Source organism: Salvelinus fontinalis, chromosome 5, assembly GCF_029448725.1.
Source record: "Salvelinus fontinalis isolate EN_2023a chromosome 5, ASM2944872v1, whole genome shotgun sequence".
NCBI classification, from domain to species: Eukaryota; Metazoa; Chordata; class Actinopteri; order Salmoniformes; family Salmonidae; genus Salvelinus; species Salvelinus fontinalis.
In genome coordinates, this window is record NC_074669.1 from 57,304,738 (window position 1) to 57,320,587 (window position 15,850).

The 15,850-nt window shown below is 43.4% G+C and overlaps 1 protein-coding gene across 1 annotated transcript in view; it reads right to left on the reverse strand.

Moving 5' to 3' along the window:
- zgc:154142 (uncharacterized protein LOC555481 homolog) overlaps positions 1-13,530 on the reverse strand; it is a gene marked incomplete at its 5' end in the record, with an annotated part of 30,103 nt that extends 16,573 nt beyond the window's left edge. Inside the window, 7 exons of the mRNA XM_055924244.1 lie at positions 1,646-1,867; positions 4,070-4,252; positions 5,050-5,176; positions 7,503-7,600; positions 7,888-8,028; positions 9,744-9,837; positions 13,225-13,530. Of these exons, the coding sequence (XP_055780219.1) occupies positions 1,646-1,867; positions 4,070-4,252; positions 5,050-5,176; positions 7,503-7,600; positions 7,888-8,028; positions 9,744-9,837; positions 13,225-13,530 (1,171 nt within the window). The remainder of the gene's footprint in view (positions 1-1,645; positions 1,868-4,069; positions 4,253-5,049; positions 5,177-7,502; positions 7,601-7,887; positions 8,029-9,743; positions 9,838-13,224) is intronic.
- Between the last annotated feature and the right edge of the window lie 2,320 nt (positions 13,531-15,850).

Here is a 15,850-nt window from a genome sequence, read left to right on the forward strand (position 1 = left end):
GAGGAAAAGACAGAGACAGAGACAGAGACAGAGGAAGCGGAAAAGACAGAGACAGAGACAGAGACAGAGACAGAGACAGAGACAGAGACAGAGACAGAGGAAGAGGAAAAGACAGAGACAGAGAGCCAGAGAGAGGAAGAGACAGAGACAGAGACAGAGACAGAGACAGAGACAGAGACAGAGACAGAGAGAGAGACCTATTACTAATATAGAAACATAAGAGTAGTAACCAGAATTTCAAATACACAAATGTTAATTTCCATGCATACCAATGTTGGTCTAGCAAAGATGTGTAATCATTAGACGTTCAATAGACATTACAGAGAACAGACAGATTTCTGATGAGGCACGGTCCTCTCATCGATAAAGAACATGTCAGTCATAATGTAAATATAACCTTGTAAAATAAGACACATCAGTCAAATGGTTTCATGTCACAAAAAGGTCTAAGGGTACAACATCTCAGAAAACATACCCCTCCGCTTTCAACGTTTACTACCGTCTACGCTACCTCAGTAACTGTAGATTTTTTAAATGAAGGAGATCAGAGTTCTGAAATGACACAGCACCAACTGAAGAGCCTACAATGGAGGAGTCTGTATTTCTATTGCCCTTTGTCTGTCTGGCTGCCTGGTGTTTTGCTCCTGTACTTGTTAGGTTTAATGTGTGCTGTCAGGGGCCAACCATGCCCTCCTGCTGAGCCCTGCTCCCCTTGGCAGGGGGTCGCGCCTGTCCTGACAGTTAGAGCTCCGACAGAGACCTCTGGTGAAGAAGGAACTGACCGTTGCTCACGTACACACACACACACACACACACACACACACACACACACACACACACACACACGCCGCAGGTGTTATTGTCTCCACTCCACTCCACTTGTGCTAGAGATAAAACTAGGGTCGTTGAGACTCCAGCTCTCTGATGTGAATAACAAGGAGGTCACATTTACAGTTCCCTAGCCTCGCTCCTTCTCTGGGGAGAGATCCTAATCAACAGCTTTACAGCCCTGAGGACAGGAGACAGGCACTGGCACACTCAGCATACTAAACTAGCTTAGTGCTTGGCGCTCTGTCCAGGAGTCAAAGTCCCCCGCCCCCTTTTCATTTCAAGCAACGGGGCACATTCTGCTCAGCATATGCTTATCTGCTGTCTCTTGCTACTTGATTTGTTTGTTGTGTGTGTGTGTGTGTGTGTGTGTGTCCCTCAGTCGACAAACAGCTTGTCTGGGAAATACGAGGGGGAACGGGTCAAAGGTTATTGCCTGGCCCCCACTGTCGCCATTTGGGGGTTTGGCATAGTATGGATGGGCAGGCATATCTTATTAACAAGAAACTAGGGGCTGGTAGCCATCTTGTGGTTTGGCTACAGATACTGTAGGTGGGTATTGTGGGTAGCTTGTCTTATCAATGGACTAATGGCTGTCAGAGATTACACTGGATGCCGTTTTGGGGCGTTCATAGAGACCGACGAGCAATTTGGACGGTCCATCTGAGTTTACCAAACAACAACAACAACAACTAAAAGACGACAACAACAACAACTAAAAGTGTCTGTCCTCTATGACACCATTTGGGGCCATTTTGGATCTCCATAATAACACATTAACAGGGGATCCAGGTTGGGTGGACAGGCTGTAACTTACCAAGCGCCTGGAGGCTGTCAGAAACTACAAGCTTATCTTCGCCACACTGGCCCGCCTCTCCCGTGACGGACATGTCTGTGACGTGCAGTTTGACCAGGAAGCCTTCCGGAGCTGTGATGTTCCAGGAGCAGTGAAGATTCCCGGGATACGCATCTGGGAATCCCATAGAATGGATCTCCCCTTTACGGCCCAACAGCGTTCCGACATCACCGCAGCCGGAGTCTGTAGCAGAGAACATGAAGCTTGGGTCAGTGATGAATGGGCAAAGCTTAGGGCTATGGGAGACTCCCTCGAGCACGCGCACACACAAAAACGACACACCCACCCTATTGTTTTAGCTGCATTCATTCTTATTTAAAGGACAACTCCACCTAAAAAGGACATTTCGGTATTTGTTTAATTAGTCCATTGTTGACATAGTCCCAAAATGTTTCGCTTGTCAGCAATCAAGTTTTCAAGATATGTGACTTTCAAAACACAGAAATCATCCCCGTATGATGCATTCTGCATCATATGATGCTGCGTTTCGGCTTCATATGATGGGATGATTTCTGTACTTTGAAAGTTACATATCTTGAAAACTTGATTGCTGACAAGCAAAACATTTTGGGACTATGTCAACAATAGACTAATGAAACAAATACCAAAATATAGTTTGGGGGTGGAATTGTCCTTTAAGCTGCCTGTCAGACTCTTATCGTTGTGTCTATGTCAGGAGAAAGGCAGCGATAACCATTATGCCAGCATATCACATGGGTGATTATTCACCAACAAACAGTGCTCATCAATCAGCTGGTTTATACTGATCTTCACAACATAGCCAACGATTTACATCCGTTAAACTGCGTCCCAAATGGCACCCTATTCACTATATACAGTGGTGCACTACTTTTGATATGGCTCTGGTCAAAAGTAGTGCACTATATAGGGAATATGGTGTCATTTGGGATGCACAGTTAGAGTATGGAAGTTGCTAGAGGCAAAGTTATGCCTGCTATGTATGCCTGCTGTGCGTAATGTGGACATAGTTTAGCAAATTATCTTGCTGATGAAATCAATCATTCTATATCATTTAAACGAATGAAAAACTAGAAAAAGAGGCAAGTTTTGACAAAAATGTTCTGGTGAGGAAGGTTTAACAACATCGATACTGTTGCTGCTGCAAGCCACTGAATTCCAATCAATTATACCACGGAGAGAGCTCACATATTTCAACTGGAGTCAAGAGGAGGAGGAAGGAGGGCTACCTGCAGAAAGTCAATACAGCTGTAACTGTGGCATACCAAGTACTAGATCTATATGAAAATCACAATTAGAAATACAGGCTAATTCCTAGAAGGGGCATATAACCTCTGAACGCGGCAATCTGACTGGTCCACTCTGATATATTGTCTATGGGTACACTCATAGATACAGAACTGATATATTGTCTATGTGTAACGACGGGTGAGTGAAATGAGTGAGGAGTCAAATGCAGAGAGCGAAATGAACGGGAAAACGCTTTAATGTCCTTCAAAACGTAACAGGTCCAAAACATGGGTGAATGCCCAAAACACTGGCGCTAAACAAACCCCAAACCTCGTTACAAACACTGGACAGCGAAAACGCAAAACAAAACACGATACATCACCAAACGTAACAACCAACAAGCCCGCACAAACACCAGCGGGCAAAACGAACATAAATAACACCCATCCCAAAACCCCAACAAGGAACAGGTGAAAACAATTAGACAGAAATAAACGAAAAGGAAAAAGGGATCGGTGGCAGCTAGTAGACCGGCGACGTCGACCGCCGAGCGCCACCCGAACAGGGGTCCACGTGACACTATGGGTCCACTCATAGATATAGAACTTATATATTGTCTATGGGTCCACTCATAGATATAGAACTGATATATTGTCTATGGGTCCACTCATAGATGTAGAACTTATATATTGTCTATGGGTACACTCATAGATATAGAACTTATATATTGTCTATGGGTCCACTCATAGATGTAGTACTTATATATTGTCTATGGGTACACTCATAGATATAGAACTTATATATTGTCTCTGGGTCCACTCATAGATATAGAACTTATATATTGTCTATGGGTCCACTCATAGATATAGAACTGATATATTGTCTATGGGTCCACTCATAGATATAGAACTGATATATTGTCTATGGGTCCACTCATAGATGTAGAACTTATATATTGTCTATGGGTACACTCATAGATATAGAACTTATATATTGTCTATGGGTCCACTCTTAGATATAGAACTTATATATTGTCTATGGGTCCACTCATAGATGTAGAACTTATATATTGTCTATGGGTACACTCATAGATATAGAACTTATATATTGTCTATGGGTACACTCATAGATATAGAATTCTATGTTATTCTATGGTTTTCCCCGTAGTGTACTCACCGGTTATAGCTGGTGTTGTGGGCATCACGGTGGTAGGTTTGACCGTGGTCGGGATGAGGCCGGTCTTGGTGAACGTGGCACTGAAACCCTTGGAGGTGAGAGTGGCATCGGTTTTGAAACGCACCACCATCGTGTTGCCACTGGAATCCACGCGGCCTGGATTCTTACTACCACAGAATCGACCTGTAAAGAAAACAACATTTCACTGTTCAGAAACCCCTAAAGAGTTCGATTAGGCCACTAATCAAACTACACAGTTAGTTATAATAACCCAAACTCCAACTTGTGCTACACTGATGTAAAACCTGGACAGGCCTTATGCACCACGTGAATTGACCAAACAGTGACACCAATTATGATTTGATTAATTCACACAAGTATTGTACAGGTCTCCGCATACATAGTAAGCTCAATAATAACTATAAATACAGCTATTTTGCATAATTTCTGTTTGTAGAGATTACATTTACATGCCAGTCTAATTTGAGAACCTCTCTCTATTTTTCCAAATCTCCTACCCCAAACTTTGAATGGACATCATATCTTATTCATGCAGCCTGAAGTGAATTTGAGTGTTGCTGTATGCATAGTTGATTTCACTCCCCACAGTAAGATACAATACCTCCTAAAACTAGTTCATTAGTAAAGTTGCTCAAATTGTGAGACTTAAGAATATATTGATTGTGGGTTTGGAGGACTGAAGATGTTGCACTTGTTGTCACAGTCTCTCTGTTCTCATAATTGAAAATCCATGAACAAAGTAGCCTATTTTAGAAAATGAATATTTCAGTGTACACATATTATGAGGGTAGGGTATAATTAGGGTATTTTGACATATATTATGAGACTAGTAAATAAGTACATTTGAGTGTTGGCCTACACATATTGTGCAACAGGCCTAAGTATATCTGTACTATAAGTATCTATACTAGTCCAACTGCTGTATCCCAGAGTTAGCATAACACAGAGTGATGTCTTACCCAACGTGGCGGAGCCGGTTTTATGACCATCGTAGACATCTACGTAGTCTCTACAGGCCTCAGGGACCAGGTCGAAGGAGGAGAACGTCAGTCTGATCTTCTCTCCCTCTGGTACACTGATCCTCCACTGTGGACCACATGCACATACTATTTCATTTCACCACACATTTCATACACAAACATATCCATTTAGTTTTTACCACAAACATCCATTTAGTTTTTACCACAAACACATCCATTTAGTTTTTACCACAAACACATCCATTTAGTTTTTACCACAAACACATCCATTTAGTTTTTACCACAAACATCCATTTCATACACAAACATATCCATTTCGTTTTTACCACAAACATCCATTTCAAACACAAACATATCCATTTCGTTTTTACCACAAACATCCATTTCATACACAAACATATCCATTTCGTTTTTACCACAAACATCCATTTCAAACACAAACATATCCATTTCGTTTTTACCACAAACATCCATTTCAAACACAAACATATCCATTTCGTTTTTACCACAAACATCCATTTCAAACACAAACATATCCATTTCGTTTTTACCACAAACATCCATTTCAAACACAAACATATCCATTTCGTTTTTACCACAAACATCCATTTCAAACACAAACATATCCATTTAGTTTTTACCACAAACATCCATTTCAAACACAAACACATCCATTTAGTTTTTACCACAAACATCCATTTCAAACACAAACATATCCATTTAGTTTTTACCACAAACATCCATTTCATACACAAACATATCCATTTAGTTTTTACCACAAACATCCATTTCAAACACAAACATATCCATTTCGTTTTTACCACAAACATCCATTTCAAACACAAACATATCCATTTAGTTTTTACCACAAACACATCCATTTAGTTTTTACCACAAACATCCATTTCAAACACAAACATATCCATTTAGTTTTTACAATGATTAAATTACAATGATTAAATCAATGATCAAAGATCAACGATTCAATCAATGTCAGGATAAATCTATTGGTAGAGTTGATATAACCATATGTGTAACAGTTAAACTTTAGTCCGTCCCCTCGCCCCGACCCGGGCGCGAACCAGGGACCCTCTGCACACATCAACAACAGTCACCCACGAAGCATCGTTACCCTTCGCTCCACAAAAGCCGCAGCTCTTACAGAGCAAGGGGAACCACTACTTCAAGGTTTCATAGCAAGTGACGTCACCGACTGAAAGGCTGCTAGCGCGCACCACCGCTACCTAGCTAGCCATTTCACATCGGTTACATATGCACCAACATGAGTCTGACATTCCTTCTAGTAGATTCTGGTGGGGGCGGGGTTTTGGCACACAATCGAACGTATTCATATTCCAAGGCAGGGGCTTTCTGAGTAAGGCACAACCTTAAGAAAAACCTTACTGATAGAAGTTACATCTCTAGAATAGACACAATCACTCGTCAGCAGGAAACGGGCAAGGGTGTCCTTTCTCTACATTTCATTTCTATCTACATTGCTTTAAGCATAATTTATCCTCAATGTTCCCATCCATCTCGTTCTCTCTCTTTCTGCCTGGAGGGTGCCCAGGTTGCAGACGGCTGCATGCGCTGCATATTGACACGAGTCATGAATAAAAATCATCCAATATCTCCTGGGCTGTGACGGTTTGGACAGGAGCCCATCCGCCTCAACATCCAAGCCAAGAAGGAGACAGAAAGCAACATGAGCAAGCCAGATAATACACAGCCAAACAACAGGACCAAGCTTGAGTCCCAAATGGCACCCTTTCCCCTACATAGTGCACTACTTTAACCAGAGCCCTATGGGACTTGTAGTGCACTATAAAGGGCTATAGGGTGCCATTTGTGACGCAGCCCAATGATCTAATGATCCAAACCAAGCAAAAGCTGACGTCAAAGCGCTCAGCCGTGCTCTGAGCCAAACAAGACGCGAGTTGCTCCCCAATCTGATCCACTATCCAGAACATCAAGCATGGTCAACATCCCCCTGTGTTCAGATGGTGCCTAGTGAACATGGATTTACTAAAGGGGCACCTCATTTGTAAACACCCCAAAATATAGGAGTCCGTTTCCCCATTGATTGTTATTGATGTAGCTTAGCTCTATACCGCACACGACATGACGGACCATGTTATTATTATTCACTGCCTCAGACAGAGAGAAAGGTGCTATTGACTGTAAAGTACCTCACAGAAAGACTGGGGCCACGTAAACAATGTGTTGTGGATAATACATTACTTGGTAGAGAGGTGCTGCCGTGTGTATGGCAGATTGTGTGTGGTACCATGGCTGGCATGTCCTTGTGGAGGCCGCGATAGTGTGTGTGTGTGTGTGTGTGTGTGTGTGTGTGTGTGTGTGTGTGTGTGTGTGTGTGTGTGTGTGTGTGTGTGTGTGTGTGTGTGTGTGTGTATGTGTGTGTGTGTGTGTACCTGGTAGAGAGCCCCGTTCTCGTAGTTCTGTGCTGGGAACCCAGGGGTCAGTAGATCCCCGCGGTCACCTTGGAGAGCGCCACCAGCACCGGCTATTTCTGGAAGCAGGGAGTGTGGAGATGGAGAGGACTTCAGCTGAACTGACACCTCAAGGATACCCACCATCCATCGCTTTCTCTCTGTCCTCCTTCTCTGTTACTCCTTCTATGTCTCCTTGCCTCCTGTTATTCTCTCTCTCCCTCGCGCTCTCTCTCTCCCGCGCTCTCTCTCCCTCCCTCTCTCTCTCTCCCCCTCTTCCTCCCCCTCTCCCTCTTTCTTTCCCCCCTGAAAAGTTTTGAATGTCCATAACTATCATCACTGTTGATTGATAATGGTGTTGTTTTACCTAAAGTACTCTCTGGTGTCACAGCTTGGTACTTTGCTTTGAATCCCGTGTCTGTATTTCTGTCATTGGTGTCAAAGAACAACAACATAGCGTTTCCCAATGACACTATCGGCCCGGGTTTGGAGCGCCCACACAACCTCCCTGCAGAGCCAAACAGAACAGAAGAGAAAGAAGAAAACAATATGTGGATCACTGTACATATAGAACATTTTATGTCAAATCAATAGCTACTGGCCATACGTCTAGACCTACATGTACAGTCCAGTATATCTATATACCATAGATCTTTTCAATACATTCCAATAAAAGCATGTATGCATTTTTGTTGCTATGTTACAAAAACAGTCGAGTAATGTCAAACAGCAATGTGACATTCCGCAGTGCAGAGTTGACCTCCCTCTGAAAGTCTGTAATCTTGTTAGGGGCTGTAACTTAAAGTGGAGTAGTGAAGAGGCAGGCCAGCCAGGCTTATAGGCTGTGTCCGCCGTGGACGCTCTAATTTGGGTTTGACATCAAAGCTCAATCCCCTTATAGCCTTGGAGTGTGGATGGTCCTGTGGGGCTGTGTGTTGAGGGTGTGGGGAATAGGGCACACTGTGTGTGTGAGAGAGAAAGACAGAGAGAGAGAGAGCGTGAGTGTGTGAGTGTGTGAGGTGTGTCGTGCTGCAGCCAAGGGGCAGAGGAAGTGAAGAGCCAGGGGAGGTGTTGCAACAACACTGCAGGGTTAGTTATGTGTGTGTGTGTGTGTGTGTGTGTGTGTGTGTGTGTGTGTGTGTGTGTGTGTGTGTGTGTGTGTGTGTGTGTGTGTGTGTGTGTGTGTGTGTGTGTGTGTGTGTGTGTGTGTGTGTGTGTGTGTGTGTGTGTGTCTGCATCCATTTGTGAAAGCAGAAGTTTGGCTATGTGTTAATGTGTGGCACTGTGGAAAGTGTAACACAGTTGAGAATGATGGTGTGGCCTCACATTTACATCCACCAATCTCTAACTATACGGTATAGAAAGTATAGAAAAGTACAGGGAAAAAAGTGAGTCCTATCCACAAGGTTTAAACATCAACGCTTTTGCACAGTCACCTTAATAGTTCCACCTCACACTTCACATAGCTCCCCTTTGCTGTGCCAGACATCCCAGCGTGTCAGCAAAGAGGTGAGAATGGACAGTTGGAGATACTGGGAGGGAGAGAGAGAGAGAGAGCGAGAGGGCGAGAGAGAGAGAGAGAGAGCCTCTGGCTGGGTGTCTAATTCTCCCACCCTGTCAGAAACAGTCTGAAAAGCTCACACCATCACCTACAGGCGTAATAGAATATGATATGCGGAGTAAATTAAATATTGAAATGTAATATGTTTGCTCAAGTAAATGAGCTTGTAATAAAATGGGAAATGGGAAAAGCTAGTGATAGTGTGGAGAACCTGGGGGTTTGAGTTGTATAAAGTCAAGGAGAAAAGATCTGAGGATAGATCAAACAACTGAATATGAATGTACGATGTGCTGGAGACTGTATGGTACTTGTTTTGAACAAGCTCAAAGGACAGAAATGGAATTACATTCCTTTGAATTAAATTCCTTTGTGCCCCACCATGTGAGATGTGACACATAACTGAAGACATGCGAAGGATGGATCCCCTACCCTACACCTGTATCCACCTCTCAAATCCCTGTGTGGATCAATATCTGATCTGTATAGCGAGCTATTTGAGAACACACACACACACACACTACCCCCCACTCCAACACACAAACCTTCCCATATGTCTCCCCCTCAGGTTTCAGTAATAAATGTTGGCCTACCAAACCCTTTGCCTGGATGTATTGGCCTTAATCCACTTAATTAGTCTGGCTCCAGTGTCTCCAGTGTCTTACCGATGACTCCCAGGTTGTCCTGTATTGTAAAGTAGTCTGCTGTGCACAGGTCTGTTGCCTCCAGGGAGAAGTCTTCAAACCACAAATGGATCACCTGGAGTAGAGGAAAACAAACAGGCAGGTTTTTGTTATTCACTGTCTTAGAGACTGGAGCAGTAGACATACTGCTACTTAGTAGGAGGCTTGACTGTGTGTGTGTGTGTGTGTGTGTGTGTGTGTGTGTGTGTGTGTGTGTGTGTGTGTGTGTGTGTGCGTATGCGTGTGTGTGCGAGAGGGAGAAAGAGAGAGAGAGAGAGATCAAATTCGAGACGACAGGGAAAGAGAGAGAGGGGGAGAGAGAGAGATTAAAATCGAGATGACAGGGAGAGAGAGGAACAGAGAGAGAGAGAGAGAGAGAGAGCGAGAGAGAGAGGAATGAGAGAGAGAAAGGGAGAGGGATAGAAAGAGAGAGGAGAGAGATTAAAATCGAGACGACAGAGAGAGAGAAAGCGAGAGGGAGAAAGAGAGGGGGAGAAGAGAGAGAAAGGGAGAGGGAAAGGGGGAGAGAGACAGACAGAGACAGAGAGAGAGAGAGGAAGGGGGTGGAGAGAGAGAGAGAAAGGGGGAGAGAGAGGCAGTCTCAGTCTGGCTTGCTTGGCAAAGTAAAAATGTTTTTTGTTTTCCTGTCTCCTCTCCTTCTCCGGATGTCGTAGCTTGAGAGAATGAAAGTGACGGCAGAGCAGCCATCTGTCACGGTGTGGAGCTGTGTTTACCCATGTCTCAGAGCTACATCTGATCTAAGGGCTTTCTGTTCTGTTCGCCTTGCCTACCGTACTGTTATACCCTGGTGTCTGTCTATGGTTGCTTCCTAAAGGACACACTATTCCCTATTTAGAACTATGGGGTCTGGTCAAAAGTAGTGCACTACATAAGGAATAGGGATCCATTTGAGATGCAGACTTATAGCTACGCCTAACATCCTTCCAGCTCAGAGACTCATATCAAAAGCACCATTCCAATGAAAGATCATTGAAATGATGATCTGTTTTGGTGGTGACGGTGATCGAAGGCGTCTTTTAAAGCATTGTTCCGCTGCAGGTTTTGTTCTATATAAGTCAACCAAGCATTCTGGTTTAGAGTTGGTTTTTAAAGTGCAATATTTTTCAAAGTTAGTGATGTGGTTAATTTGATGTTTTTAGTCGTTATCTTAATGGTTTCTGCACCTGCCAAACATTCTCCCTCACCGCTGTGCATTAATTAAAGATAAGGGGATCCCTTTGATGAATATTAATCAGTCAGACACAGAATATCCTTTAAGGACAAGAGACCCGGTTCCTTACAATATGACTTGGTTCCCATTTTCCAATGTCCAAAATGGCCGCCTATCCTTGTGTCCTCTTCTCCTCTGTATGTGCACTGATGGGTGATAGGACAGGGCATGGAAAGGTGTCTGGCGTGTTACTTCCACCCATCAGCTCCTGTCAGATCAGTGGTCGTCAGAGTATCTCTTGAAAGTTTAGAATTCTTACAAATGCATCCATTCTTCCTTTCTCTCTTCCATGAGGTAGTCAATGATCCAACCAATGACTACCTCAATGAAGGAAGGAAGAGAGAAAGGAAGGAAGGGAGGGAGGCTAGTCAATAACATTTGAACAAAGCCTTTGAGACTTAGTTGTGTTTTGAGATGTATACTGAACAAAAATATGAACGCAACATGTTAATTGTTGGTTCCATGTTTCATGAGCTGAAATAAAAGATCCCAGAAATGTTCCATGTGCACAACAAGCTGATTTCTCTCAAATTTGGTGAACAAATTTGCTTACATCCCTGTAACTGAGCATTTCTCATTTGCCAAGATAATCCATCCACCTGATCAGTTTGGCATATAAAGAAGTTGATTAATCAGCATGATCATTACACAGGTGCACCTTGTGCTGGGGACAAGAAAAAGCCACTCTAAAATGTGCAGTTCTGTCACACAACACAATGCAATTGGCATGTTGACTGCAGGAATGTTCACCAGAGCTGTTGCCAGAGAATTTAATGTTCATTTCTCTGCTTTAGAGAATTTGGCAGTACGTCCAACCTGACTCACAACTGCAGACCACATGTAACCACGTCATCCCAGGACCTCCACATCTGGCTTCTTCACCTGTGGGATCATCTTAGACCAGCCACCCGGACAGCTGATGAAACTGTGGGTTTGCGCAACCAAATTATTTCTGCACAAACTGTCAGATAGCATCTCAGGGAAGCTCATCTGAGTGCTCGTCATCCTCACCAGGGTCTTGACCTTACTGCAGTTCGACGTTGTACCCAACTTCAGTGGGCAAATGCTCACCTTCAATGGCCACTGGCACGCTGGAGAAGTGTGCTCTCAACTGTACCGGGCAGACGACAGACAACATATATAGCGTTGTGTGGATGAGCATGGTGGTGGTGGGGTTATGGTATGGGCTGGCATAAGCTTCGGACAACGTACACAATTTAATTTTATCAATGGAAATTTGAATACACAGAGACAACGTGATGAGATCCTGAGGCCCATTATCATGCCATTCATCTGCCGACATTACCCCACGTTTCATCATGATTGTAACGCTCGTCTGAAGAAGAAGACCAAAGTGCAGCGTGGTACGTGTTCATGATCATTTATTCAAACTGAACACTGAAACAAAATAACAAAGTGGAACAAAATGAAACAGTTCTGTCTGGTGCAACAACACAAAACAGAAAACAACTACCCACAAAACACAGGTGGGAAAAGGCTACCTAAGTATGGTTCTCAATAAGAGACAACGATAGACAGCTGCCTCTGATTGAGAACCACACCCGGCCAAACACACAGAAATAGAAAACATAGAACACAAAACCTAGAATGCCCACCCCAACTCACACCCTGACCAAACCAAAATAGAGACATAAAAAGGGTCTCTAAGGTCAGGGCGTGACAATGATAATGCATAGCTACATGTCGCAAGGATCTGTACACAATTCCTGTAAGCTGAAAATGGCCCAGTTCTTCCATGGCCTGCATACTCACCAGACATGTCACCCATTGAGCATGTTTGGGATGCTCTGGATCAACGTGTACGACAACGTGTTCCAGTTCCCACTAATATCCAGCAACTTCGCACAGCCATTGAAGAGGAGTGGAACAACATTCCACAGGCCACAATCAACAGCATGATCAACTCAATGTGAAGGAGATGTGTCGCGCTGCATGAGGCAAATGGTGGTCACACCAGATACTGACTGGTTTTCTGATCCATGCCCCAACTTTTCTAAAGTGTGGAATCCATAGATTAGGGCCTAATGAATTTATGTCAATTGACTGAGATCCTTATATGAACTGTAACTCAGTAAAATCTTAGAAATGGTTGAATATTGCATTTATATTTTTGTTCAGTATATTTGTTTGAAGGAAAGAGCACAGTAAAAAGAAAAGAGGTTACTGTATAAAAATCTTTGTGTTTTGAATGTGTTGCATTGTGGTACTTACCATGCCTGGGTCCACAGTGATGCGCCAGCTGCAGCTCATGCCGTTGTCGTAGCTACTGGGGTGATTCATGCTGGTGAACTCCCCCGACGGGCCCTTGAGTGCCTGAGGACCCCCGCATCCCGAATTGACCTCTTGTCTCACACACACACACACACACACACACACACACACACACACACACACACACACACACACACAATTGATTACATGAACATTCAGTTGATGTGACAGCTGCAGGGGAACAGCTTTGGGTAATGTTGCCACCTCTTCTGGAAAAACAATGTCTACCGGCAGAATAATTTGTTTGGATTATAACCCTTGTTATTGGACTGTTATGTATAACATGGAAGGGTAACACAATGTCATTATTGAACATCCTGCTGGGACAGATTGTTTGATGACATAGTGGCACTACTTACGTTAATAAGAACATTCGAATTAAGGATTGCTCCACCAGTCCCATTAAACAAAGCAATTGGTAATTGGTAATTAAAGCATTAACATACAGCAATAACATACCCTCGTATAGCCAATGACAACATGGTCAGCAACTACCCTATACAACCAATACAGTACAAGTTTAAAAAAATATTATTTACACACATACACACTGAGTGTATAAAATATTAGGAACACCTTGAGTTGTACCCCTTCTTTTTGCCCTCAGAACAGCCTCAATTCTTCGGGGCATAGACTCTACAAGGTGTCGAAATCGTTCCACAGGGATGCTGACCCATGTTAACTTCAATGCTTCCCACAGTTGTGTCAAGTTGGCTGGATGTCCTTTGGGTGGTGGACCATTCTTGATACACGGGAAACTGTTGAGCATGAAAATCCCAGCAGCGTTGCAGTTCTTGACACACTCAAACCGGTGCGCCTGGCACCTACTACCATACCCCTGGCACTTAAATATTTTGTCACCCTCTGAATGGCACAAATACACAATTCATGTCTCAAATGTCGCAAGTCTTAAAAATCCGTTCCCTTCATCTACACTGATTGAAGTGGATTTAACAGGTGACATCAATAATGGATCATAGCTTTCACCTGGATTCACCTGGTCAGTCGATGTCATGGAAAGAGCAGGTGTTCCTAATGTTTTGTACACACATATATCTATCCATATGTTGACTAGTCGTGTATATTCAGTACATTCGGAAAGTATTCAGACTCCTCAACTTTTTCCACATTTTGTTATGTTACAGCCATATTTAAAAATGTATAAAAAAAATATTTTTCCTCATCAATCTACACACAATTCCCCATAATGACAAAGCAAAAACAGGTTTTTAGATTTTTTTAAAAAATCACAGGATTCAGATATTTGTAGAAGTACCTTTGTTGAAGCAGTCTGGAACCACCAAGACTCTTCCTAGAGCCTCCCGGCCAAACTGACCAATCAGGGAGAAGGGCTTTGGTCTGGGAGGTGACCGAGAACCCGATGGTCACTCAGACAGAGCTACAGAGTTCCTATGTGGAGATGGGAGAAACTTCCAGAAGGACAACCATCTCTGCAGCACTCCACCAATCAGGCCTTCATGGTGGAGTGGCCAGACAGAAGCCACTCCTCAGTAAAAGGCAAATGACAGCCCGCTTGGAGTTTACCAAACGGCACCTAAAGACTCTCAGACCATGAGAAACAAGATTATCTGGTCTGATGAAACCAAGATTGAACTCTTTGGCCTGAATACCAAGCTTCACGTCTGGAGGAAACCTGGCACCATCCCTACAGTGAAGCATGGTTGTGGCAGCATCGTGCTGTGGGGATGTTTTTTAGCGGCAGGGACTGGGAGACTAGTTAGTATCGAGGGGGTGGGGTGAAGATTCACCTTCTAACAGGACAACGACCCTAAGCACACAGCCAAGACAACGCAGGAGTGGTTTCAGGACTCTGAATGTCCTTGAGAGGCCCTGCCAGAGCCCGGACTTGAACTCGATCTAAAATCTCTGGAGAGACCTGAAAATAGCTGTGCAGACACTCCCCATCCAAGCTAACAGAGCTTGCAGAGAAGAATGGGAGAAACTCCCCAAATACAGGTATGCCAAGCTTGTAGCATCATACCCAATAAGACGCGAGGCCATAATCGCTGCCAAAAGTGCTTCAACAAAGTACTGAGTAAAGGGTCTGAATACTTATGTCAATGCAATATTTTCAGGTGTAGAATTTTTACAAATTTGCAAACATTTCTAAAAACCTGTTTTTGCTTTTTCATTATGAGGTATTGTGTTTAGATTGATGATAAATGTTTTTTAATACATTTTAGAATAAGGCTGTAACGTAACAAAATGTGGAAAAAGTCAAGGGGTCTGAATACGTTCCAAATGCACTGTATAATGTAGACAGATGCTAGACAGTATTTGGCCTTTCAATACACCACTAGCTGTGACCATTACTTCAAAGTGCAGACATTATTCCTGGGCAAGGTTTACTGAATAAGGGATTTTGTAAGGACGAATAAAAGGAGAAAGGAGATAAAGGGAGAGAGCGATAGAAAGAGAGAGAAAGAGAGAGAGAGAGAGTGAAAGAGAGTGAGAGAAATAGAGAGAAAGAGAGTGAGAGTATTTGCATTATACTAGACCAGTGTACTGTGTGAGTGCTGTCTCTGGAGTCAGCCGTGTCTCCTAA